The sequence below is a fragment of the Psittacula echo genome (assembly GCF_963264785.1).
Source record: "Psittacula echo genome assembly, chromosome: 3".
NCBI lineage: Eukaryota > Metazoa > Chordata > Aves > Psittaciformes > Psittacidae > Psittacula > Psittacula echo.
In genome coordinates this window covers 41,320,708-41,348,539 of record NC_137736.1, presented here as the reverse complement: position 1 = coordinate 41,348,539, position 27,832 = coordinate 41,320,708, and the positions used below count along the sequence as shown (strand labels likewise).

The 27,832-nt window shown below is 40.6% G+C and overlaps 1 protein-coding gene across 2 annotated transcripts in view; it reads right to left on the bottom strand.

The window, feature by feature from the left end:
* Window positions 1-27,832, bottom strand: part of DMD (dystrophin) — a gene marked incomplete at both ends in the record, with an annotated part of 1,114,107 nt that overhangs the window by 40,538 nt on the left and 1,045,737 nt on the right. For both annotated transcript variants that reach the window (XM_080612996.1, XM_080612997.1), the window contains 6 exons: window positions 351-462; window positions 2,576-2,742; window positions 11,041-11,198; window positions 13,669-13,754; window positions 17,046-17,247; window positions 23,571-23,645. In XM_080612996.1, the coding sequence (XP_080469122.1) occupies window positions 351-462; window positions 2,576-2,742; window positions 11,041-11,198; window positions 13,669-13,754; window positions 17,046-17,247; window positions 23,571-23,645 (800 nt within the window). The remainder of the gene's footprint in view (window positions 1-350; window positions 463-2,575; window positions 2,743-11,040; window positions 11,199-13,668; window positions 13,755-17,045; window positions 17,248-23,570; window positions 23,646-27,832) is intronic.

Here is a 27,832-nt window from a genome sequence, read left to right as displayed (position 1 = left end):
TGACCTAAGATATAAATGAGTATTTGCACAAATCACAGGCTTCCTGCAGGATCCATAAAGTGAACTTTGGCACTGAACATGGAACAAGTCATTAGCACACAATAATACATCATAACACAGCATTGTACAAACAACGAACTTCAATTTACTTCAAAACACTGAAGTATCCTTTACCAAGCATCAGAAATTGCTGGCATATACAGTATATAAAAGGGGATTTAATCAGAGAGGGGGAGGTGGAGAGGGAAAAGAAAAGCCACCCAAATGCTCCATTACCTTGCACATAGGAAACGAAGTTTTTCCTTTCTACATAAGAAGGGACAGTAAGGGTCAGTAAAACAGCTACTTACTGGTGTGCAGTACTCCACCATGGGGTAGTGCATTTTATGACCTTTCGCCACACGGCCAGAGAAGAAGCAACTTTGGCAGATGTCATAGTTAAAGTGCTTTAAACTTCTGTACCTAAAAGAGGAGCAAAAAAAAAATCACGGCTTCAGAGATTTGTATGTGAACACTTCATATCAGCTTGTCAAGTTTTCTGTGTTAGTAAATTCTCTTCCCTGAGATGTCACACGGTGTGCAATGCTTGGCCATGCTCCTCTGCTACCAAGGGACCAGTATTGCTGCCTTAGATGTTTATCAAAGATCTGAATCTTCAAAAACAGTTTTAATACTGGGCAACACTGAAAAATTTCTGCACACTCACTCATTCTTAAAAGAGGAGAGACACTACCATGCTTTTTGTTTCTGTAATGCCAATTTTAGTTCTTCGGCTCTTCATCATGATTCCTAACACAGAACATCTGAGGAAGTAAAATTCAAGTAAGTAATGCTCTTCTCAACAAGTCACTCCAACAAACTCCTAACTGCTGCATACGAGGCAGGAATTTGTGACTTTCCTATCACCTCTAACAAAACAATTTTCCTGTATGGCATTCCATCCATGCAAAACTCCGAACGCACTTTTGGGCCATTATTTAACCTCATCAGCTCTGTGAGGCAGTGAACTGCCGTATCTGCTATATTGAAGTGCCTGAAAGAGCTAGAGGCATAAGTGTTGTCTTGTTCCAAATACACGAAGCAGTTCAGTCACAATGACCTCAAAAGAACATTGTTTTACATGCACTGAGACACACAGTATTAGCTTTCTAAAAGCCTTCCAATACAGTATCTTTTTGTCAAGTGTGTACACAGGGTTTCAGTGGCTTGCAAAGCCAGAGAAAAAATCTGCGACAGACAGATTCTACTATCATGATAATAGATTTGTTATATAAATTTAAGAGACAGATGAGATCAGTCAAGTAAAATTAGATGCAAACACAGAGATCCAGTGTCTACTTCCCAAGTTCTCGACGCTCACTACAGACTATCCATTCACTTGCTATCCTTTGATTTTCCAAGTGCTGCATTTTTCAATTCCACCTACTGGTCTTTGGCTGTTTATATAAAACTGTGTAAGTAATTCAGTAGTTCATAAACCGTATCTGGGAATGGGAAAATTAGACTTTGTGGATGTGTTGAACTACTCACTTCTCATTCCTACCTCTTCCTCAGCAATACTTATCATTTCCCAGTTAAAATATTCAAGAGGAATAAAAGCAAGAGGAGAAGAATTTAGGTGATTAGAGAAACAGGCTCTCTGAAGAGAACAGGGATTCAAATCAAAGAAATACCTTCATTATTTCCCCTCTTTCCCACTGCCCGTGAAATTGCATACTAGAAAGTACTGCCCCATTACATGCATAAAAGCAACATTCATGCTCTCACAGTTAAAGCAAAATGATGGTTTTTCTATGTGGTACTGCTTGCTCCTGTTGTCTATCTGGGTTTTAGAAACAAAATTACAGAAACTTCTTTGTAAACAACACAATACCATAGAAGGACAAATGACAACGGTAACGGATGACCTAGCATAAAGAGGACAGAAACCATACAAAGCAGCTATTGGGAAGCAAAGTGATAAAACAAGTCTAGGCATAATTGGAAGTGGGTATTTACTTAGCCGTTAAGTGGATTCTCAACAGGCATACCAACACACAGCCATTTTACAACAAAGTGACTTATTCATTGCCATAGTAACCATGGTGTCAATCCAGATGTTTAAATAGGCCAGTAACATTTCCCCCACTCCAGGTTAATGTTCTACCAACAACATTCTTTCTGGGAGAAACACACATGTAGCTTTACAGCCTGTGAATTTTCAAGGCATTTCCCTGCTTTATACTATGACAGCAACTCGTTAGGATCCAGTTCAGAAAATGTAACTGCATGTATGGGACACTGAATGTAAAGCAAATCGCTCTAGTTGTGCAATCCACCAATACTTTGGTTGAAGCACGGAAAGACTGGGACACAGAGGAAGTGCCATATCGTAACTGACAGATGGCTTTTGTCCTCATCAACTCTTGCATCACTGTATTCAGTCTAGGTGTTACTCTCCTTCATGTATCATATCACAGTTATTTTTTCCCTGAACAAAATGCATAGAATCAAGCACTTGATTTGTCTGGAGACAAGCAGAGCTCTTGACCTACCATACAGTTGTACACATGGCAGAAAGGGAGCGACTTTGTACCTGAATCCAATAATTGGGCACTCCTTGCAGATGTTACACTTCGCTTGGTGTTTGGCGGTCTCAGCAGCAGCCACCCTGTGCAAGACGGGCAGCCACACCATGGACTGTGGTTCCAGCCTCATCCAGTCCAGGAACAGGGCTGCTTCAATCTCTGGTTTGTTGTTGGCCTGTAACACAGGGGGAGAAAGACAGAGGATAAGCACAAGTGATCTGCCTAATACCAGCTAATTAACAGTTCAAGCTGTTTGCTTCCTGCCTATTCCATATCTGTCCAGCTTTTCACCCAATCCAGGCATTTGTAAATAAAATAAAAATAATCTCCAGGATCCTGCCTTCAAGCCAGGAACTGAAACTGCTACAAACATTTCAAATCTCTCTCTAATTCCCTCTTACAATAGACAGCACTACCATACACACTGTCACAGAGAAAATCATTCACTTAGAGCATCACCTTTCATGTCTGATCTCATGTTTCCTGTCTCTCTGATCTGAACCCGCATAGCACTGCTTCTCACCTATTTTAGAAACAGTTTGTGTTATCCAAGCCCTAAAAATTGCACGTCTTTTGATCAAAATTCCTTTCTCCTTAACATCATTATCACACTGACCTTTCTTCAAAACACAGACATAAGGAAATCATTCAAATCCTTTCTCAAGCCTGCTGTTGAACATGTGAACTCTGCCTCCTTAAATGACTCAAAATCACTCTTCTCACCACATTATCTCGAAATTTCTTGTCACTGCCTACAAACACAACACAGTCTTGTCCCACAGAATACAAACGATTTAGCCTTATATTCTATTCCTTTCCACTTTCACCTCCTTGCCAACAGCAAAGAGCCTGTGAACGCTTCCTGGCAGCCCCATTCCTCTGCTGCCTTCCTATCACATCCTAACCAGTGTGATTATTTCAGGTATCTCTTTGATGGTAACTTTGAGGCAGCTCAATCACAGAGCTCAATCCCATTGCAACGGGCACCACGCACACATCAAAAAATGATGTATCAGCCCTCCCCGGCAGCACATACACTACAGAAAAACAAACAGCAAAAGGACAACAAACACAAGGCAAAGGGGGACAACAGTGATCTACCTGCATGGGTAGAGGTCAGGCTAGCCACTGCAGAGAACAGTGAAGAATAAAGGCAAAGAACATTCAAAGGGGTTTTAAGGAAAACAGTGAAGTGACAGAGTCAATGTTTATGGGGAATGTATCTCCAGTGTGCAGGGTGGTGAGAAGCCAGCATAAAAGTGGTTATCTGAGAACCTGGGAGCTGGTTTCAACACTGAAAGAGAGGTGATGGATCAGGTGGAAACAGTTAAGGGAAGGACAGGAGGGAGGAGGACAGGTCTGCACAGGGAACAGCCCAAGTGATGAAGCAGGATAGCAGCCTGCTCCATTTCTCTAAACCACCACTACGTGCTAATTCAAATTCCCTGAGACATTTCCCTCCATTCTACCCAACAGAAACAGCATATTTATGGGCTGAATATATTTAAATCCTCTGTTTTTCTTTTCTTTGGACTTTCAAACACAGCCCTCAGTGGGCCAGTCTTTTGTATTTCAAACTTTACAAGGCAGTCTGTCTTCCTTTGTGGTTCCAAACCTATTTGAAGCAGTTAAATAAATAATAAGCATTAATGTATCATGTACATGGACCAAGATGAAGAGGGGATTGAGTACTGGAGTTTTTTACAGTTAGTCTCAGCTACTTTTCCAGTTTCTCAGAAATCTGAGTGTAGTATGAGACAGCTAAAACCTTATTGAACTGAAAACGCTAGGCACTAATTTGAAGGAAAAATATCACAACTGCTATCAAGGAGAGAGCAGTATGCGGAAAACCCATTAGGTGCGTGTGGGGTTTTTTGTTTGTTGCTGTTTGGTTTGTGGGTTTTGCTTGGTTTTTTTTAAAGCTAACACTGTTTATAATCTTGACAAACATATTAACTGATCAATACTTGGAGACTGAGAAAAATGCAGTCTCCTAGACAGAACCCCTGGCCACAAGAAAGATGTAGAAAACCCCCCAAACAAACCAACAAGAGTGTATCTCCTGCATAATGCATTGTATTAAAATTGACCTTTAATGCAATGCATTAAATGCTGCTGTAATACTTTGGTTAATTAGAAACAAAGAGATTTTTTTGGGCAGGGCTTTCTTCTTGAAATTCTAGTTTGGGAAACCATCTACAGACTCCAATCATAAGGATTTTTAATATAGTCATACACATCCTTTTTGGATGTTTGGGGTAAAACCATCAAACCACAATATATCTACAGTTATCCTGATAAAGTCCCTCATGATTTAATATTAACTACAGGTCTTATATGAAATAGAATAACCTTTTTAGCTTTGCTTTGTTTTCCACACACTGCAATATTTCTAAAGGCTTCTGTATTAAATCCCGCTTCTCTATTTTTTCATGATGCGACAGAATGTAGGAGCCCCTTCCAAAGAAAAAGGGAGAAAATCAAAAGTACAATAAAGCCAGCCAACACTGGCAACAGAAATTGTTCGGAACAGCAGATACCACGTTCTGCTGCAGCACATCAGTGTATTCAACAAAATTAAATCTAGAGCTCTCGTAAAAGAAAGGCATATTTATAAAAATGATCACCTAGATGTCTGTTCTTCAGCTAGCAGCCAGGGCAGCGCAGGGGCTGGGGAGAGATTTTCTGTGGCTCACTCAGTGAGCCAGGAACTACACAGGCAAAACATTACACTTTCTACACAGAGGTCCTCTAAGCCTCAAAAAAAATTTAAGAGGATCTCTTTAATATGCCATTTCTAACAAAGAACCATGAAGTGTACAGAAATGCTGCAGTGCAAGCTGCAGTCAGAATAAGAATGAGCCGCTCAAAGAGCTGCTCTCCACTTGTAGCTGCTTTAAATTTGCAAGGGAAATGCTGCAGCGTGAAAGACTTTCTGTAACACCCGAAGATCTATTTTAATTTTGCAGTCACCGCTGACTGCAGGCAGCCCCAATAGCTGCCTACCCAGAGCTCCTCATGCTGGCTGTACAAAACCTGTGCTCAGAGAGATTAGGTGCGTTAAAATGTATCAGAACTGGTTCCGAATTATATTACATGAAGATATAAAGCCACGTCAAGAAAAGCTGGTCAGGGTCAGATGGCATAGGACAGACAGTTCTTGACTGTTCCCTGAGCTGCTATTGCGATTTTGTTAATAATCTCTAAATCTGGTAAAGGCAGCAGCTGCAGATTTTGCATAAGGGGAAAAGTCTGAATTCATACACTTTGTATCTGAACTAACAAGATCAAGCTGTAAAGAATATTAACGGTTCTTCTCTTGAACACATTTCTGTGCAACTCCCGATTTTTATGGTAATAACTGAGTGAATCATAAAGTAGAATTCATAAAGCCCTTTCCAGCTTACAAGTAACAATTTGTTATGGGAGACATTCAAATTCATTATGTTCCAGACATCTGTTTTTCAGTATTTATTCTGCAGAAACAATGGGGGAATAGGAAGTCGGGTAGTGCTAGCATCTTCATGCAATACTTGGCAGTTGAAATCTTCGGGGCTTTTTTCCCCCGTCTTATTCCAGATAGTAGCTTAAAAAAATACCCTGTGCTATATTAACTTTATCTACCCATAATATAAAATATGCTCCAAAATACAGTCACAGTTTTACATGAACGATGTGACATATTTTTTGGCAAAATCAGACAATATAGCAGAAATCTCTGATAACATTTTTTTGATGAGCTATGTGTAGGAAATTAACTGGAAATAAATTAACATTGCTAGTTTAATGTCATTTTTCATCCGCAATGGAAAGCTTTATGTTAGCTTAGGCAAATATTATTTTGGACAAACAAAACTGAGGAACTGGATTCTTATGACTTGTTAAAGTTTAAAAATGCAGAGCAGGCCATGAACAGCAGTCCTGTTCCCCTGGAGGCAGAACAAACCCTGCTGAACCTTGTCATCCAGTCTTGCATTACACTTGATTGCATTGACTGCTCCAGTCAATGTTTTAGCGTTGTGGAAAAGAGTAATAAGATAAAAAAAACATGAACCCAGAAGTGAATTAGTGTACAGCTTTATATCATCCACACATGAAAAACAGCATCTTCCTACTTCCCACTCCTAAACCATTTTAAAATAGCTCTCCAAAGCAGTTCACTTGGAGGACTCTTCAAGAGTGCCTCCCCCAAAGTCAGGCACAGGTTCACAAACCCCTGCTGAAACAAAACCCAAAATTGCTGTTTTATGACATTTGGGTGAATGCTCCATCACTGCCTGTGTTCAAGGCCAGGTTAGACACAGCCTTGGGTGACATGGTTTAGTGTAAGGTGTCCCTGCCCATGGCAAGGGGGTTGGAACTAGATGATCTTAAGGTCCTTTCCAACCCTATCTATTCTATGATTCTACGACATTTACAGCATAGCAGCTTGAGGAAGGATTTTCTAGTTCCCTTAGGCCAGCTCTCCTGTATCAGCCAAAGCAGAAGAAATATCCTATGAATAGAAAAAAGAGCTGCCTGGATCTCCCAAAAGAGATCGAGTCCCTCAAGAGTAACATTGCATTTGCACATTATTTTCATATAGACCTCTATATAACTGTATATAGGTATTTGTACACAGTATTAACTGATTAAAAAAACCCAAAACGCCCAACAATGACAACAACAAAAAAAGCCCAAAACACCCACCCTTCACAAAACAACCACCCAAACAATTCAAATCACAGTATTTATGGCAAAGGTCACTATCAGGGTCCTGGCCCAGAATTTGCCATACCCAAACTCCACCTTAAAGGACTAACAAGCTCCTATTTTGGCTTTTATTTGCCTGAGTAAATACACTGGATTTGGACACATTTATGTGGTTGTTAACAACAGGCTGATCTTGCCGTATCATTGATCAAGTATAAACCTAGAATTTAAGACTACAAAACAGACTATCAAAATACTTTCCTCTGTTAAAGTGAAAATGAAACAAGGTTTAAAATACAAATTTGAATTAACTGTACTCATTTCACTACTCCTTAGCTTTATTTGTACTAGCTTTTCACATCAAGCACACCCTTGCAGGAAAGCATACTTAAAGCAGTTTATATCCAAGAACCAAATATCCAAGAGTTTACTGAGAAACCGCAAGAGACATTTTCATCTCAGCTGCACTCTGTTTTCACATCACACTTCTTGAAAGCCCCAGTGTCACAGTAACTCATCCAAGGCAGTGATGTGAATTCCTAAGTCCTATTTACAGTATACAAGGAAAGCATATTAATAATTTCCCACTGTGGTTAAAACACAGTGCGTGTGTCCTTCAGTCCATATCAATTCCCTATCCTATTTACTTAAAAAAAAAGAGTACCCATCACAGAACTAAAAGGAAAGTACTTTCACACTGCAGTAATACTGAATTCACACAATTTTTCATGGATCTATAGATTGCTTTGATGCAGTCTGAGCCCAGGCAGAACTACATAGCCTTCAAATGGTCCTCAGATCAAGCTCTTTGCTCTGGTGTAAAAATATTTTTTCTTTAAACTCTCAACGCAGAAATTAGATCCCCCTGCCCCACGTAGCAAAGATGAGTCCCATAATGCACTTCTCCCAACAATTACTATCAGCACCTTCCCATATATGAAGGAAACTATGGAGAGTAAGAGTTGGTGCCGCGGGAGATGAAAAGCACCAGGACAACAGCAGCATCCTGGGGTAAGGGGACCCAGAGTGCAGGCAGGAGTGGGCAGCAGGGAAGTTGCTCCCAACAGCTGGCCTGGGAAACCCCCCCCTCCTCAACCCTCATTTCCAAGGACTCCCACTTCAAACCGAAAAGCAGGAGAGATTTCCCCTGTTATCGCAGGGAATGGTAAACATCCCTTTTTTTCCTTCTGTTGTGCAGGCAGACAAGGCCGTTGCCAGGGTACCTAACCTAAGGGGGCTGGGAGAGCCATTTCTGAAGCACACATTTGTTGCAGACTCTGAGATGACCACAATTTATTGCTGGCTTATCATCACCAGAAAGGAAAAAACCCCAAACAAACCCTAAAGAAAAAGCACTCCTCACTGTGGGAGTCCAAAGAAAGGCTTAATGTAGCTCCACACAGTCATGTAAACTGTGGATCCTCACAGTACTTTTAAAAATTGAATTACCTCACTCCCCTAAAAGGAGGCCACTGGGAGCCCTGTGCAACCCTCCTTGGCCACCCTGCTTCCCCAGCTGCTCTGTTTCCCAGGCTGCTCCCTGCTCTCCCCCAGCACCTCTGTGCTGCCCCCCAGGCCCTGCACCCTTGGGCCCCCCATGCACCACCATCCCACACCCGAAGGAAGTCTCTGTGCTGCCCTCCTCCCTGTCTCCTGGAAAGGTCTTACTTCTTTCCGCATCTCCAATCCTGGCTGCTCCTTTCTTTCGTGCCTCCTCCCACCCATCCTTCTGCTTCCTTCATCACTGTTATTCCTACTACTGCTCTTACCAGCGTTCCCAAAGGGTGGCTGGTGCCTGTTATTTTTCCGCTCCTAGTTCCTTCTACCTCCACTCCATGAGGGTTCTCCCCATGTTCCTCTCCCTAGGGCTCCCTCCCATATATTTTTGTATTCCCCCTCCTCAGCTGAGCCTCCCCCCCCACCTTCTGGTCTTCCTGGAAGATTGTCTGTTCTGCCACAACCCAGGTCAGAAATCACCCTCCCACGCTGCACGTTAAAATGAGAAGAAAAAAGAATGCAATTTCTCTTACTGCAGATAAGAAGAAAACCTATTTTTCAGTGCAAGTAAGAGAAGGAACCCTCAGGTTTTTCTACCTTCTGATTTATGAACGTGTCAGAGGTTGTGCCCAGCTTACTTGGGCTGTTTCTAGAAATGCTGGCAGCTGGACGCGGTACAGTATTCAGCTCAGTGGCATGTCTTCATTTGTAATGACGATGTTGCAAACTCATTGTATTCAAATAAACATTTATTCCAAGGTTGTCTACCTACTTTATAATAACTGGTTTTATGTCCCCCACCACAATGAACTTTATTTTTTTTTTCCTTGTATAAACACACCCCTTTCCAAAAAAACCCATGGTTTTGTTAGATTCCAAGGTCACTTTCCTGGTCAGGTTTTCAGCAATGTTCCCAGCACTGTTGCCATTCACCTGGGGAAATGATAGGATTCAAGGAGTCCTGATTTCCAAGGAAGGTCATTTGCACAAAAGAGCTTTTGACCATGGATTTGCTGCGCCATCGTTTTGTCTTGGTGTCACCTGAAAGCCCAACGTGAAGCTTGAGGCTTTAAAGCCACAGCAGGGTCTAACCCAACTATCAACATTACTACACAGAATTTATCAGCGTGGGTTATATGGTCCTATACAACATCAATTTGGAAATGGCATCAAATACATATTAGAATTATAAAAGATCAAGACATGAATGATGGAAATGGGCAAATGTGAATCCTGTCAAATTAATCTGTTGAAAGTTTAAAAAATACAGACAGCAAATGTCCCCTCACAACTGATGTTTGTAGCGATTTTAAAATTAGATTCTTTTTGTAGTCACTGTGGAAGAAGACTACTTTCAGCCATTAATATTCATTGAAAAAAAAACAACTTGCTGTGTTTTGCTTACTGCAGAACTGAAACCACTACATAATGAAACTTGAGCAGCAGGCAAAAAAGCAAACAACTCCCCCGCCCCCAACCAAACAAAAAATCCCCCAGGGACAGTTAAGTAATGGGAGTTCTTCCATTGTAATGCAGAAGATGCATTGAGAGTTAATCACAGACCATACATTACCTCCCCTCCTCTACCTTTTCATTAAGCAGCTGCCTTCATCTTGTGCATTCTGTTGGTGGTTAGGATAAGGATGAATAATTCCTTAACTCTCTTCCTTCCCAGATTAAATAATTCACAAGTTTGAAAAAGAGCCTCCAGTTTGCTGTGTGTTCCTCAACAGACAGGACAAGAATTCTTTCAATAATCCTTAAAGAAAATTGGCACTATCCATTCAAGCAGTGGAAGGAGCTCATTGAGCACTCCTGGCCCCTAGACAGCATTGCAGGCAATTGCTCCTTTCCTATGCTCCCCTGAGCACCCGGCTGTCACTGGTATGCATATGCCCCAAATTTAGATTAACCATTGCTGTTCACCTACACAACAGCAATAAATTGTGATTTACTGCTGAAAACACAAACCTGTAAAACCAGGAGCTGCCGTAACAAAGACTTAAACCGTTTGCAGGGTTCAGCTACAATATAAAACATGATGACAATTATTTGCTGTCTGGATAACAGCATGATCTGGGCTTCTTCTACAACAGCCAGAGAAACGGGCTAATTCAAATAAATCTTATCAAAGAAACAGCTTAATAGACCAATGAACACTACCATGAAACAGCCCTCGGTACCCTAATCCGTCTTCCAGATTTTCAGCCCTCTTCAGAACAGACAGGCTACTTCGACATGAAACACAAATCAGAAAATTAACAGAAAGGAATCATGAACTTACGAACTGGAAGCAGCTTCTGACACTCGGCTCGATATTGCTGCCCCCGAAGGAGGCCACTTCCCCCAGCTGCCGAGGGATCTGGATGGAGTCGTGCAGCAGGAGCCCCAGCCGGCGCTGGTCACAGAAGCCAGTGGAGCTTGCCACTTGTTTGAACAGGTCTGGAAGAAGGAAAAGGACACCAGAGCTAAGGCTACAGGGATCACTAAAGCTAAGGCACCGTTGCTACAGGGATATGGCAAATAGCACGCAACATGTCAAAGGCTTGCAAGTGCAGTCAACAGCCTTGGCAGAAATAAACACAAGCATGGTTTAAGTTTGGCTCCTTCTCTTTCCATAAACACGTTTTTTTTTCCGTGAAATATGTAGTCTAGTGATAGTTTTAATAGCAATATTGGCTTGTACCTGGGAAGAAAGGCCGTTCTAACACAGCACCTGTGGCATTACTGATAATAGGAGCTTGGATTCTCTAACACAGCTAACTAAACAGCAGGATCTTTGAGCCACACCACCACAAATGTTTTAAAAACATTGTTTAACCATAAAGTAATGTCATACAGAAGACTAGTACGTTTTCAAGTCTTAGCAATCAACATACAACTCAGAGAATCCATTTCTCTTTCAAACAAGTTGAACTGAAAAACAAGAACTCCCTGATTTTAATATATTGTGATCTTTTAATCCAAAAGTATTTTTAAAATGAAAGAAAAGCATTACAGTATGACAGAACCTGCCATCCACTGAGAATGTTAATATCATATTAAGTTTTCACTTCCAAAGTGAAATGTCATTTGAAGCTATGATTTGTTATTGCATCATTCTAAAAAAGAATCCTTATAGGATGGAATTATTATGCCTTTGTAAGCTCAATTTAATTTGGTGGGCATTAGTTATATTACATATACATTGAGGAGGTTTTAGAGTTCATAAGAAGAAAAATCAGGTTTGCATTGACTGAAATATTTATTTGGTAATCTCCCTGTTGACAATATATGACCTGAATAAATTCTCCTTACTTTTTAGAGCTGCCTTAGTATTTTACCTGACACCAAGGATACAATTATAAAGGTGCTTCATCACTACCTGAGGTAACTTTCCTAGTGCTGCTTTGACACCTGTTCTCTTCTGAAGGAATAAAGGAATGGATAGAGAAAGGATTGGGTTTTAATTACGTGAATTTCACTCTTGACTAGTCTAGTTTTACAATAAATAATTTGGGGATAAATCTTTCCATCACCTCGGCAAGCCTGAAGTTGGTTGTGCTGGAGCATAATCAACTCTGCTCAGCTGCACAAATGAGAAAAAAACTTTAAAAGGTGCAACTCGTCACATACTTGCAGCAATACTAATAGCAACTGCAGCACAACTTCAACATGGATAGTGCAGCCAGACCACAGCCTGGCAGAGACAATTTCTTCCTCTCTCACAAACTATACAGCTTTCAATTTCCCCATCATTAAAACATTTATACAACCTTAAAAAGAGGTGTTATGGTTTTCCCTTACAACTTTCGATAATCCTCAATGAAATATAATTCTGAAAAATATTTATCCTGAATAATTTTCTTAAAAGATTTTCTGAATACTTTTCACAACACACACCTGAAACATCCAGACATCTAAACTGTGACATTTTATAGTGTTTGCCCCGAAATCTGATCTGATTACACAGTCTCCATTGTTGGAACTGCTAGTTTTCTCCTTAGCACTCTTCAACTTCCATTAGTAGAATAAAATAATAATAAAAAAAAACCAAAACAAAAAAACACAATTGATGAAGAATTGCTATGGTATTGAGTCAAATCTAAAAGGTTGTTTCTTTCAAAATGCATGAATGATACCACTTAATTTAACCAGAAGGTTACTCTTGAGAACTACTCTTACCAGTAGTTCTTTCCTGGATCCTAGCCTCAATAATGAACTGATTCATTAGTCAGATAGAACTGAAACTTCAAGTGGAATTTTTTCAAGTATTTCAAGATTTGGCCTATTAAAATATGCAAAACTTGCATACCTTTAATATATATTTAAAAGTAGCAACTATATTTAAACACAATGTACATCATAAGACCCTGACTACATTGTGGAAAGCATTTTTTAAAGTTAATATATTTTAAAATGGAGTAATGCAAGATGTCCTGCAGACATGCATTTTTGTGTATGAAGGTGTGCTAAACTAGTGTTTCCAAAGAGGAGTTCTCATACCCCAGGGAGTGTGCAACACAGTCCACACATCAGTGTGCAGAGAAAACATTTTTGTACTGTTAATAAATTAGATTTAAAAAACATTTATTTCATCTTTATCACATCCTTTTTTTAATTTCCTTTTCTTTTGTGTGTTTTATAATGTACATAATATATTAGTACAGTGTGGTACATGCATATAATTCCTAAATAAATATACACTATTAGGGGTGCATGCTCAAAAACTTTTTACTGTTAGGGATATGATCAAAAAAGTCTGGGCTCTGCTGTGCTAAACTACCCAAAACCACATCTGAACCAATAACTGGAAAGTACAAGGTGGAGCAAATTAACATCTGTATGCTACTTAAATGTTTATGCAATAAATAGGAGGAATAAAACTAGAATATGAACATAAAGTAAACCCAAAAGAATTATGTTGACTTACATCTATATTTATCTTCCAGGTGTGCTTTGCAAAGGGATACAACACCGGTTTTGAAAGATAAGACACGGATCCTTCCTGTTCGGCCCCTAATGAGAAAGAAACATTGGCTGATAACATGATCCATTCATCCCGTAATTTGTTTACTATAGCAAAGCTCATTGCAGTACCACAGGCATCATAAACGACGTCCCCCACTGAACCATGTTGCACAGCACATGCTGGCTGGTTATTAGGCAAATCAGAAACAAAGTATAAAATATGGTTGTGGCTTCACAGATACAGCTGAATTTGATTGTGCTGTTGTATCAATTCAACCAGAAACACTCTGGTTTGGAAAGAATTACCTCTTTTTTTTACGATAAAGTAAGAGTAAAGAGTCTTTACCCAACACTTATTTGAACAGGCTTCCGATGAGCTATTCTCAGAGGAGCTGAGGTCCCTGTCAGAACAGCAAATCATCCCTTTTGCCAAAGACAATATAGCTCCATTTTCATTTGACATGAGATGTATAAGTCGTTTTTAGAAAGTCTTTGCTTACTGTCTGTCAGCTCTGCCCTGACTTGTTTGGGAAGGCAAGAGTGAGCTAAGCATGAAAAAGCAGTGTCTGCCAGCAATGTGCAGCAGCAGAGGCACTTGTAAGATGTTAAGGAAGCTTGCCTAGAAATCACAAGAGGGCAGGTGGGCTGTGCAGCTATGCTGTTAACAATACGGCATGGTTTCTGAGCTCCTCCTCGCAGCACTCAGACCTGTTCTACACAGTGCCAAGGGGCTGCTATGCCCCACATCAGCTCTCATGCTGCTTCTGGTCAGCCTTCCCCTCATTCCTGCCTTGTAACATGCCTGTGCCATTACTTTCGCTTTTTAATGTTACTCCAAGAAAAGACTCCTCCTCTGCGCTGCAGGCAGCACGATGACAGACTTTCACATCTTCTCTCAGTCATCTGGTTTACCTCCAGACACTGGCTTCCCCCAAAACTTTTAATCCTGATAGCATTTCAAACAGATAACATCTATTGCAAACAAAGACATGCACAACAACATATACAACAGAGGAAGCTAATGCCTAAACCTGACATTTTTGAAGCAGAGCCTTACAACAGTTTTGAAGCATCACCAGTAAGAACAGTACGAGAAATAAAATAAATCATGTACAGGTGTGCCACAGTCATGCATCAGGCTGCACTGCTCAGCAAAGATACATGTGGTCTTTTTAATCCTATGAAACTGTTGTAGGAGCCAGCGGTGCCCATTTACCCACACACCTCCTCTGCAAACCCTATGAAAATTGTAGACAGAAACTGGTGGACAAAGCTGAACTTAGAATTTGAAGCCTTTTACTAAAGAATCTTGCATTTTTCGTCATCAACCAGCATTTGTTGTTTACCTATGCTCTTCACATTCCATTCCTCTTACTCCTCTCTTTCAAATCTTTCCCAAATTAATTATCATCTGTGACCTGAGAAACTCCTCCTGATGAATACCAGGCTCATGCAAATTATACAAGAGAAGAATGTCGAATGATGATTTCTCTGCAAGGCGTATTAAATTGAAACCTGCATGAATCATGAGTTGTTAGGTTCACTCTCCTCTCCTTCTAAGTCAAACCAATAATTTAACATGCTACTGCAAATAAACATGAATGACTGATCAGTTAAAACAAATCTGAAATGTGCAAGATTCACAGAGCTGTGCCTGTAATTAGATCAGTCATTGACTGTGAATTTGATTAATATCTTTACAAATGACAGTTTTCAATTATAAGAAAAGTAAAGATCCAGTATATTTAATTAAATGTCTCCAGTACTGCTATGCACTTCAGTTGATCTCTGCCTATTAAGCTTACAATGAAAATGAAACACACGTAACCCCAAGGTCACCTCTCTTCCCAGAGTAATTCAAACCTGAATTTTGGCAAAATAGCTTCAAGCTTCCTCACACATAAAACACCTCTCTGTAAACCTCTCTGTTTCATTGCATCCTGCAATATGCAGCTCCTGAGCATACCTAGGGAGCTGCCTGGAGGCAGTTAATTATAAATTCTAATGTGGTACCTCCAGCACAGTCCAAGACAAAGAAAACTAGATTGGACATGGCAAATCTAAACCAGATGGTCCGGCTTAGGAGCAGCCTGTGGAACAACCTCTAGCTCCCTCTTCGCCCCTAATGTGGCTGATCTGGATTAACATCCCTAGCACACCTTCTTTGTTTTTTGCTGAGTGTCTTTGTTTATATGTTGTGTATGGTCGTTGATAATTCAGAAGTGGAGCAGAGCTCTGGGAAAGCCAAAGCAGATAAAAGAAGTAAAACTTAATTTGTAAATGGATATAGCTACATCCCTTACTACCAGTATGCTACACGAAAATATAATGTAATATGGGTAATCTCATACAGGATACTGCAGCTGCTGCAGAGGATGCTATAAACAATTGACTTATCAGAGGTGATACTGTAGGAAGAGACTGTAAAAATCTGTACTTTTTGCAGGTGATCATCAAAGCTTCAGTGCTGTGATACAGGGTGGTGTATGGAAGAACAATGTTAAGGCACTTCAATGTGGTTCAAAATGCCAATGCAAATATAGTAATTGTCCCATGTCCTTCCATTTCTATATGGAATGTTTATTCTGCTACACTAATGAGCATGTCTGGCTGAAAGGGCTAATAAGAACCTTAAAAACTTCCACTGACATATTTTTTCACTAAATTCAACAAAACGAAAAAAATGGCTTATCCTAAAATTAGCTTACAAATCTGTGTTGGAATTTGTCTATGTATTATGAGCAACTTCATTAACCCACTGAATAGGAATACCTGTAAATGTTCTTAGGGTAAATTTACTCTGTTGTGTTTACATTAATAGGTACACTTTCTAAAATTAATTTTACAACATTTTTCTCAAATTTCCTGACTGCTAATGGTTGTAAGCAGATTAGATTAGGGATGAGTCTCTTCCACCTTTTAACAAGAATTATAGATTGAAAGCTATAGAAAACAGACAGCTCTGAATAGATTTAACATGCAGAAGTACAGACACATGCAAGAGTCTATATGATGGTGTTTCTCTTGAATTCTCTTTTATTTATCTAAGTAAATTAAAAAGACATGCAAAGCTATGACATACTGAGGACATGCAGTCTGGCTCTCTCATTCCTTAACTTAATAAATCTAGGATTATAAGCCTAACCAAGGGCTATATTGATTCAGCTAAATGCAGCCATTAAGCCATTAGGTTTATTAAACTTTCACTTCAACTACCCTTTTTTTCAGCTTCAAGCCACTCATGTTATAATGAGGCAGACAGCTTGCTACCCTTTCCCCCTCCTCTTGTGCTACTGGGAAAGCTCCTGAGCACCCCACATTCAGAGCACCCATACATACGTGTCGTAGACATTCAGCAGCCAGTTGAGGCACATGTCCACGCAGAGAGGAACGTTGACGAGGTTATTGTGCTCTTGTTCTAGTCTATCATAAATGGTGGTCAAGCAGTTAATGATCTGCAGAATATCCATCGGCTGGTCATTTTGTTTGAGATTGTGCTGATCCAAGGCATCACATGCAGCAGAAAGACTCAGGAGATCCACTGTTAAAACAAACAAACACACAAACACTATAAAGACTGAAAAGAAACAGCTGGATTACCCATACCTAAAAACTAAATTGAACACTTTAATGTGTAAGTGTTAACACTTACATGCCTGGCGAAAGGACATTTTATGTCCTCTGAAAGTCACGTGCAAGACTGGTTTCAATACTCCTACAGGTGTGCTATTTATTCAGCTGTGGTCTTAGAAAGCAGTGCTTATAAAAGTGAAATCTGTTTAATTTTTAGCTGTAAAGTACCTACTATGCTTCTGGATCTTATAGAAATACTATGTGTATTTTACCATGTTAGCAAAAATGAAATGTTTCCTATTTTATGTTCTTACAGATACATAGTCTACTGCATTCATCAGATGTACTCTAAACACAGTACATATCGTCAGGTTTCCTGAGACATGCTGTCCATTTCTTACAGAAGCTGAGTGGTCTTAACCAAACAAAACTCCACAAGGAATATGCAATGAAACAACTGAATGGGGATTAACCTCTCTGTTACTTGTCTTCTGGTGAGAACAGAGAAAAGAACGTTCCAGAAATATGAAGTGGCCTTTTTCAATATTTATTAATGAAATGTATCAATTTTTAATTCTGCAGAGCATTTACATTTACAAATACTTCAATGACTTTACAGAGTAAGACATGTTTAAACTCACCAGTAAATATACAAGAGTTTTTTGTCACAGACATTTAAAAACTTGATTTTAGTTCCTATTTAAGTCAGTTGCATTTTCAAATTTGGATGCCCAAGGCAAAAGAGAACTTTCTCAGCTCAACCTCTGCATACTAAGATCACCAGCAGCATCACACTTTGGGGGACATCACATCAGAGAGTTATGGGATGCTAGTTTACAAAGTAAAACAGGAGTAAGAACAAAAGGAATCAGAAAAATTAGACTATTGATAATCTTCCCAATGCCACATGAAAACTGTTTGCAATTCCTTGCAGTGAATTTCCAGGGTGTGAGCAATGGGGATATTAAAGCCCAGATGCTGTTGTCCATGAGCAGTCACAAAGCGCCGCACAATTCACCATGACTTGAGGGAACAGCATCTGGCCTAAAATGATCTGCCCAAAATCATCCAGGAAATTCTTCACAAAACTGGGAAATGAACTGACCCAACTGCAAGACCAGTTTTTCTCTCATTGGACTGAAAATGTGCTTTACTGAGTCTTGGTAAGCAACACCTCTTGGTAACATTAAAAAAATAAATAATGTATAGAGGTTAATTGCAGAACCCCAAACAGGATTTTTTTCTAGAACCTGAGCCAGCTTACAGGCACATTTGCCAAATTCATACTTGAGTATCTGATTTTACCAAGGATGAAACTGACCCTTTGGTGTCCTAGTGGAGATGAAAAATATTTCAGCTGCACACAGGGCTGTTCAGTAATGCTGCATGGACAGTATGCTGGGATTTCATAATTGCAAAAAGAATTTCAGGAGTGTAAATTTCTCTGGAAATCAAGAGGGGCTTCCGCTACTAAATCCCTTACGCACTTCTGAAAATTTCATCCTGTGGGCCTGACATACTCAGTGCTAGAGTGAACAAGGAAAGCTTAGAATGCTATCCCTCTTACTATACCAGGAAATTTAACTTTGAGTCCGAGGTTTTGTGTAGGTTTTTATTGGAATTCTTCTCCTTTTCACATTAGCATATAGATATTTCTTAAAAGAAAATATTTTGGAATGGAATGTTTAACCTACTAGCATATAAAATATAGCTGTTCTAAGGTCAGTGTTATATTTCACCAAAGCCTATTTATCAGACCCATTGCTAAGAGTCTCAAAAAGACTCTTCTAATAATTTCTTAGTCAAATTGGAAATAGAGCACTGCCTTCACAACACCTTTAACTCTAAGCTTTAGGCTGAACTCTCAGTCCCTTTGAGACTATGAATCAACCGTAATTAAATGAACCCCTCAGGCATCTGAGTGGCGGCTTAATTATATATGCAGTTACTGCTAAACACGGGTCATTCCACTCCGTGAAAGCTTTTCCCACTAATAAACAGCAACTTCTGAAAAGCCTTTCAGCCTGCTCTCTATCAACCTCCTGTCCTATCTTGAAGTTAATAGCACATGTTCATCTTATAACAAGAAAAAAGCGGTTGCCACCATGCTCTGCTTTAGGGAATTGCTTATGGGAAGAAGAGTGGCTCTGGCCTTCACCACATTACGCTCCTCCTGCATCTTTCCCAACAAGATTAAAGAAATGTGTATGGGGCTCCTCTCCCAGAACCCAGAATTGCGTCTTTCTTTCCTGAAAGCAAATATGGAGGTTCCATGAATGACAGACTTTAGGAAGACAACTGCCCCACCAGTCAGATATGTAGTGATGAGTTGTATATTCATCATCGCTCAGTTATTTGCTAAGTTTTAACTGAAATAAACCATACCACTTTATGCTTTGTACTTTTTGTGGGTTCTCAGCTACTCTTTCATTCTTTTCTATTTAAAATTACAAAACTGACTCCAAAATTTGTCTGAGCAGTAGCTTCTAGCTTATACTGAAATCTAAGTCATCTACATGATTCCATATAAATACTTATTTATGTCTATAGAAATATTTGTTTGGTCTCTAAGGCAAAAAAACCACAAGAAACTTTTATGATGTTTGAAACCAGGCACCCAGCTGTGGCCACTTTGCAGGAAAAGTATAAAAACCGACTTGGAATAGCTAACCAGTTGAAGGACAGAAGCGACAATTAATAGGCAAGGAGAAAGTATGCTGTGGAGGTCATACACTGAACTTAGGGAAAACTTAACATATGGCCAGCGATAAAAAGTATTAGCAGTGTTCCCAGAATACAAGATCGTCTCCTCTGTAACCTGCTGCTGTTGGCTGATACATTAAAAAAATATATTTAATCCATCCTGCATAAAATTAAAGGAAAAAAGTACCCTAACGGAAGTTCTTTAATATTTTCTTTTGCTGCATCTCCAAGAAAAGTTTGTGAATACATCTGATTTTATTGACATCACAACGTTTAGATGTGGTTTGCACTTGAAGATCAGATCTTTTAAAAGTAGCAAAACAAGAAAGTCAGCATGCTTTGATGTGATTATCAAAGGAAACCACGCATTTGAAAAAATACCAATGTGCAATAGTTACACCTGGCATGTCCACAATGATTTCCAAGCCTGGGATGATACAGCCAGACACTAGATTCTTCTAAGGTAACACAATACACAACCATTTATTTGTTAAGGACTGCCGTTTTCCATATTATTCTTTAGGATTAATATCCTAGTGTCTTAATGTTTACCGGGCTGATTTATAAACTGAAACGTCTAAGTATAGTTCATTTCTAAAATTGCTTCTATTCTTGCCACTGAGAAAGAGGCTGTACCTTCACTTTTGCAAGCCTTCTACTGTGCACACATCTCCACAGTGCTCCTCACTAGAGAAAACTGCTCTGCTTTTTATGAAGCTTGAAAAAAAGAATATACATGTATATATATTTAAACTTCTGCAACTTAAAAACCTTAATAAAAAGTAAGAGCAGAAAGCAGCACCTAGTGCAAGTGGAACTGAGGGGGTTTTGGCTGTGTGTAGGAGCCCTGAAACCCAGCAATGTGCTCTGTGCCAAACTGCAGAAAAAGGAATTTTTTAATGAAGTCTTTGAAACAAGAAAAAAAAAAACCAACTAATTAAACTGGGTTCACAAGCGACACTGAAATCACAGAATACACAAACACAGTGATGGTGTCTCCAAGCAAAAATATTTGTAAGAACAAAGCCTGCTAACCTAATTCCTTAAATACTTCTCCTTAGATACAAGCATGAAGAATGTGCTAAAGTAATCAGTGTAAGAGCCACTGCACATCTCCGAAAACATCCATTCTCAGGAAATCTACCTAAGTGTAGCGTTGAGAGATGGACTGACTTCAGTGTGTAATTGCAATTCCACACAGTAAAGCTGCAGTGGGTTGATCATGGCTGGATGCCAGGTGCCCACTAAAGCCGCTCTGTCACCCCCCTCCTCATATGGACAGGGGAGAAAAATACAACGCAAGGTTCATGGGTCGAGATAAGGACAGAGACTCACCAATTACCACTGTGAGCAAAACAGGCTCGACTTGGGTAAATCAGCTTTAATCAGATCAGAGTACAATAATGAAAAATAAAACCAAATCTTAAAAACATTCTTCTCCCTATCCCTCCCTCCTTTCTGCGCTTAACTTTCCTCCTGAATTCTCTACCTCCTCCCCCCCCAACAGCACAGACAGGATGGGGAATGGCGGTTGCAGTCTGTTCATCACACATTGTTTCTCTTGCTCCTTCCTCCCCAGGGGAGGACTCCTCACACTCTTCCTCTGCTCCAGCGTGGGTTGCCTCCCATGGCAGAGTCCTCCACAAGCTTCCCCAACCCGAGTCTTTCCCACGGGCTGCAGTTGTGCACAAACTGCTCCAGTATGGGTCCCTTCCATGTGGTGCAGCCCTTCAGGAACAGGCTGCTCCAGCGTGGGTCCCCTGTGGGTCACAAGTCCTGCAGCAAAACTGCTCCAGTGCAGGCTTCCCACAGGGTCATGGCCTCCTTCGAGCATTCCCTGCTCTGGTATGGGGTCCTCCCTGGGCTGCAGGTGGATATCTGCTCCACCATGGACCTCCATGGGCTGCAGGGGAACAGCCTGTCTCACCATGGTCTGCAGCACAGGCTGCAGGGGAATCTCTGCTCCAATGCCTGGAGCACATCCTCCCTCTCCCCCTTGGAGACTGCAGAACTGTTACTCTCACATGTGCTCAGTTCCCTTTAGAGCAATTGCTCTTCTTTTTCCCCTTCTTAAATATGCCGCTGCTACCACTACCACTGATGGGTTCAGCCTTGGCCACCAGTGGGTCACTCTTGGAGCTGGCTGGCACTGACTCTACTGGACATAGGAAACTTCTGGCAGCTTTTCACAGAAGCCATCCCTGTGGCCCATTATTACCAAAACCTTGCCATGCAAAGCCAATACAGAAGTCCAAAATGAGCCTAGAATTATTCAGTGATAGGTGTCAGGGTGCTACAGATAAAACAGAATGCAAAGTTTTGTACTTTCAGCGCTAAGAACCTGTTACAAGTTACACTTGCGCACTGCTAGCCAAAGAAACCTGTAATTCCAAAATTTTAGTTCCTTCCTCCAATGCTGCACTGATTATGAATACTTTTCACTACATATCACTTTAATTTCTTTACACTACCTTTCCACAATGAGTGAGGCATGGAGAGATATTTATGATTATCATAATTCATTCTTTGTCACTGCATTAATGTTGAAATCTTTCATTATGTTACAAGACTTGTCACTTGGTGGTTTGGGGTCGGGTTTTTTTTCCTTTTTTCTTTTCTATTTCTTTTTTTTTTTGACATTCAGAAATTAAGTCTGTTCATTAGTGGAATTCACCCATGCTTGTAAGCCTAAAAGTAAACATGCTCAAAAATACCGAGGTTTGACACAGCTCCAGAAAGCATGTGAACACAAATCCAAACTTGAGATAAATCAACAGTTGAAACATTTGCAACTGTGTCAGAAATTTAACCCTGTAATTAAATGACAGATATTTCAGTGACCTTCCAAATTATACCACTTCATAAACTGATTGCTTTGGCAGCTCATTGGCCTACCAAGAAAACTGTGAGCAAATTATTTAGCTATCAGGTTACAATAAGCTGAAGAGGAAATGTAACTTCAGTGACTGGTAGAACACCAGACACCAGCTGAGAGAATTAAAATGTTAGAACACGCACATCACTAACGTATGGCTGATGAGAGAATTCTGAACATGACCAAAAGCTAGGGAAAAGTAAAGTTAAATGTTTAGCGTAATGATCTTGTTTAAAGGCAACAATTCCTCAGGTTTCAAGATTCAACTTAACAAACCATTAGCAGCTTCAATTCTGGAGTGACTATTTCACCGCAACTCTCATTGTTCCTACCACACTATGATCCTGTTTCTTTAGGTTGAAACAGCAACCTAAAGCAGTAAATCTGTGGCTGACACAGTTCAAAGCTCCAGCAATGAGCACAATGGAAAAAAAAAAGAGTAGAAAGATGTAAAGGCACACATAAGGGCTGTTAGCTTTGTTTCTGATCCCCTGCTCTGTCTTACAGGGGACAGATCTGAAGACCACCCAGCACTTTGGTTTTGTGAGGAACACGCAAACTGCTGGCAGCAGAAGACCCTTCAGGTGAGAGGTTTCCACGCACCAGACAGAGCTGGGGGTACCTGTGTGGGAGTTTTTCTGCTTCTGAAAGTTACAATTTAGCTCGTGTGTTGGCCATAATGTCTTCCCACCAGCGGAAGGGCACGTACTTACAGCAGAGAGCTTTCTGCAGCCTGCGGAGTTTCATGGCAGTCCTGTACGCCGAGAACCTGACGTTGTTCAGGTCAGCTGTAGGGCAAAAACATTAAAACAAAAGATCAGCTTTACACCTTAGAAACGAGCAGACTCACAAAGACGTCGTTAAGCTGAACTAGATTATACCAACTGGTTAAAAGAACAGAGGGAGAAAAACCAGTGTGTTAGAAACTCCACTGAGCAAAAGCCCTCAAACCATTCAAAAGAAAAACCCTAAGTCCTAAAGCATTACTTCTGTTTGTTCCAAAGCACTGAACTTATGGGCACTTGAAAGGACATCAGTGACTGCAGCAGGTTGTTTGAAAATACTGCAGCCTTTCACACCGCAGGCACTGTGAGAGAGATAAGAAGCAGAAACTCCCCCTTGCACCAGCCAGGCTGTGTGCAGGCAGCCCCTAGAGAAGAACTCTGCCCAGGAAAACACAAATGACTTTCAGCTGCTGCTAAAAACAAACTTTAAAAAAACCAACAATGGAACTTTTGTGCTTTGCACCTAAGCAGACTCCAGACATGTTCTGGGATGCAGAAAACATCCCAGCAAGAAGCCAGCTCTCCCAGCCAGGTAACTTCCCAGGTTCCGACCCCCAAAACAGTGGGAAGCCAGTGGACTGTGGCTGCACCATGAGAACACACAGTGTGGTGTGATTTTTACTAGAGCCTTCCACTCACACGGTTAACAAAAGAAGGACATCACAAGTCCATCACAGGCACAAGTCCCCACTGAAAAGTTTAACTTTTTTTTTTTTTAACTTAAAGTTTAACCTGCAAAAACTCCGAGGACACTGCAAGGACAAGGCAGGTCACACACCAAACCAGCCACACCACACCAGAGCAGGGCAGGCTCTCAGCATGCAGGAAGCTCAGTACTGGCTACTTGAACATTATTCACCACCAAATTGTGGTGTTCCCCCCAGCAACTGGCCTGTAGCCTATGAAACAAACATTCAAAACTGAAAAGAAAGCAGGGGTTGTCTTGGACCAAACCTGGCCAAGAAACTGCATTTGCATCTTTCTCTTCTGTGAAACCAGGCTGAGGAAGATGTGCTTATTCCAATCTTTTTCCTAGCTTTGCTGAGGGTGGCCTTGGGCAAACCCCATTTACAACAAGAATGAAGACAAAATGCACTGCAAGTGAGGTTGAAACTACTGTGGCTGAATTCCTGCCAGCAGTACCAGTATATCATCTAACTTGTAATTTACAACTAGATCTGGCATACCAAGACAACCGTGCAAATAGAACACTGCTTGCACTATTCATAATCAAACTCAGGATGCAGAAGTGAGCACACAAATCTGGCACAGGGCTTTTGCTTATGCCAGCAGATCCACCTAAGCTACCTGTGTACAGCTTCGATCCTCATCCAAAAGAACCTGAGTAACCTATCACAGTTGCTGTTTTGGGGGTAAGTCTATGACCTGATGCTGTTTCCCAAGGGGCATTGCCAGTAGGTGCACTGGGACCTGAGGAGTCACGGGGCACACTCTTGGGTGCTATGGCATGGTCACCCCCACTGCTGAAAACCGCTGCTGACATGCTTTTGGCCTGTCACCTACCCAACTAATTCCTCAGCACAGATGCTCCTGGGCATTTCAGTGGTCTAGGGACTGTTCCAAACAGATCAGTTGGCATTTGTAGTTTAAAGATTTTCTAGCACAGAAATGGACTGTTTGTGCCAGACAGTTTCAGCACCCAGCAGCCCTGCTGAATGCATTTAATTTACTGATGAAACCCATGGGGCCTAAGGAGTTACTGAGGGGAAAGTGTTTGGAAAATGTAAACTATTATATAAATACAAAAAGAACATTAAATAATTAAAAAAACAAACCTGGCTCAGAATGAAGGTCCATTTAGCCCAAAAGCTGCCTCTAAGCCTGGCAAACTCTTAGAGAAAGAATATGATGAAAAACAGGGCAAGTACAAAACATCTCCTTGCTGACCTATGTGCTGAGGTCCTATAAAGCTGTTTGCAATGTGGTAGCTTGGGTATAACTATCCCAACATCATTTACAATGCTGTACAGTTTATAGGCAGCAGAGGGAATATAGTCTCAATTACATTAATTTTAATTAAGCTGTTCTGAATGAGTAATTTGAGGTTTGATAATTCAGTAGTTTTGTATCCCTTAATAAAAGCTACTGAATGTTTCTAAAACATGTCTTACAGCAGAAGAGAAAGTTTCAGCTTTGTATATGATTTCTTTTCTTTTACTCAATTTCACACACCTTTTTAATGGGCAGTTCTCCTGTGTATTTTTCCTGCCAGCTCTCTCTCACACAATCATCCTGATAGGTTGAGAAGCCTTAATGTGGTGTGGAATACAGTGAGTAATTTAAGTAAAGAGACTTAATTTGTCTTGATGGGAAATTAATAAAGCAGTCTCTTGCAAACACACTGTGACTTCAGTTACGCTTTATACCCTTTTGGTAAATCTGCACGTGTATTCTGGAAAAGAATATATACTAGATTATTCCTATCATTTGATAAAATGAAGAAGCCTTCCCTAAATTTTACCACAGTATTCTGAAAAAAAAAAAAAAAAAAAAAAAAAGGCAATAAAGAAGCTTCTCTACTTATTATTTAAATTTTAAGAAATAGTAGTATATATATGCATATTTTATCCATTCATCAGGGCAGAAAGTACAATCCATGAAGATACTTATCCTAAAGGTGCTATAGTTTACATCTATTTTCTGTATATGTAATACACACTGAATTTATTATCAACCATAATGACATTGCTGCCAAGAAGCATTGGCTGTAAATGATCACAAGGAATGAAATGAGCTAGTTTCAGAGCCTTCATTTCAGATTTTGGGGAAATAGCAGCAATGTTATCTTTTGGTTCTACATGCTGAGGTCACATACAGCCATTGTGTGCCTTTGCTCCCACTTTCATTGCTGTTACCAGTATTAACCCATACCCAGTCACTGTCCCATGTCAACTGCTCACCTCCTCCCTTCCTTATGCCACCACATCCATGCTCCTGATGAACAGCTCTCCTACCAGGTGATGACAGTCATTTAAGATCACTGGATCTAGTAATTGAGCTTTTCCTCTCCCCACTCCTATGAAACTGTTGGTGGTGCCCTTCCTCCCCCTGAGCTACTGCTGGAATAAACGTGTTGCTCTGTGGAGCAATGAGAACAGCCCAGGCCTCTCCTAATTGGGTTCAAAACATTTCCCTCGCTGGTATATGACCCCATTTAAATGAACCATAGAACATAAGACTGTCAGGGAATAAGACTTGGTCACTGGGCTCGGGAGCATTAGAGGCAATGACACCACTAACAGCATGGGAGAAGAATTTGAGTGAGGCAGCACAAGGCACTGCTTGGCCACAAGCCAGACACTACTGCTGGGAATGTGCGGAGGAGGTAGGAAGCTGCTCAAGCAGCAGCGACCTTTCAAGGGCCTATGGAAACACCAGGAGTCCCTCCTTCCCTGTGGGTTTTTGTTTTCTTTTCTTTCCTGGGAAATCTGATGATTTCTCCACTCCCAAACAGCCCACTAAGAGTCAAGACCCACTAAGCCTTGACTCTAAGGCTTTTATCATCTTCGAGCGGGTCAGAAAGCTCTGCATACCATGCAACCTTCTCTCCAGCCATTTCCTCCCACTCGTAGAAGGTATTCACCAGCTCATCATCCAAATGAGGTGTTCAGAGGGCTGAAAAGCCCTTGGAGTATGTGAAACTTTGCAGGTTGTTTCATGATACTCACAGTACTCATTATTCAGAAGGTAACTTTCCAGCTTTGAACAAAAAATGAGCATAATCAGTTTATGGCCTGAAACAACCATGAAGTGGAAGAGGTCACCTGGCTCCTGCAAAGGAATAGACTGAGGAAAGGATCACAGGAGTGTATTCGGTGGCACCCACATTTACATTCCAGAGCAAAAAGAAATCACGGTTCTCCTATCACTCAGCCATGAAAGACCTCTCTGTTCAAGGGAATAAAAATCTAGGGGAGAAGATTTAAGATTGCATTACAGAAGACCTGTAAGATGGGGCAGGTGCCTACAGCTGATGCCTTTGCAGCAATTACCACCAACACAGCAGGAAGATCACTCCATAAATCTTGCTAAGTTTTTGCCACAGCCCTCCCACTGTCATTGTGAAAGGACTTCAAAGTGCTACAGCATCAGGGACTCTCAGAAATTAAGAAATCTCCTTTTGCTGCTTTCTTCTTTTCATTACAGACATGACAAGTACTTCCCTTTGC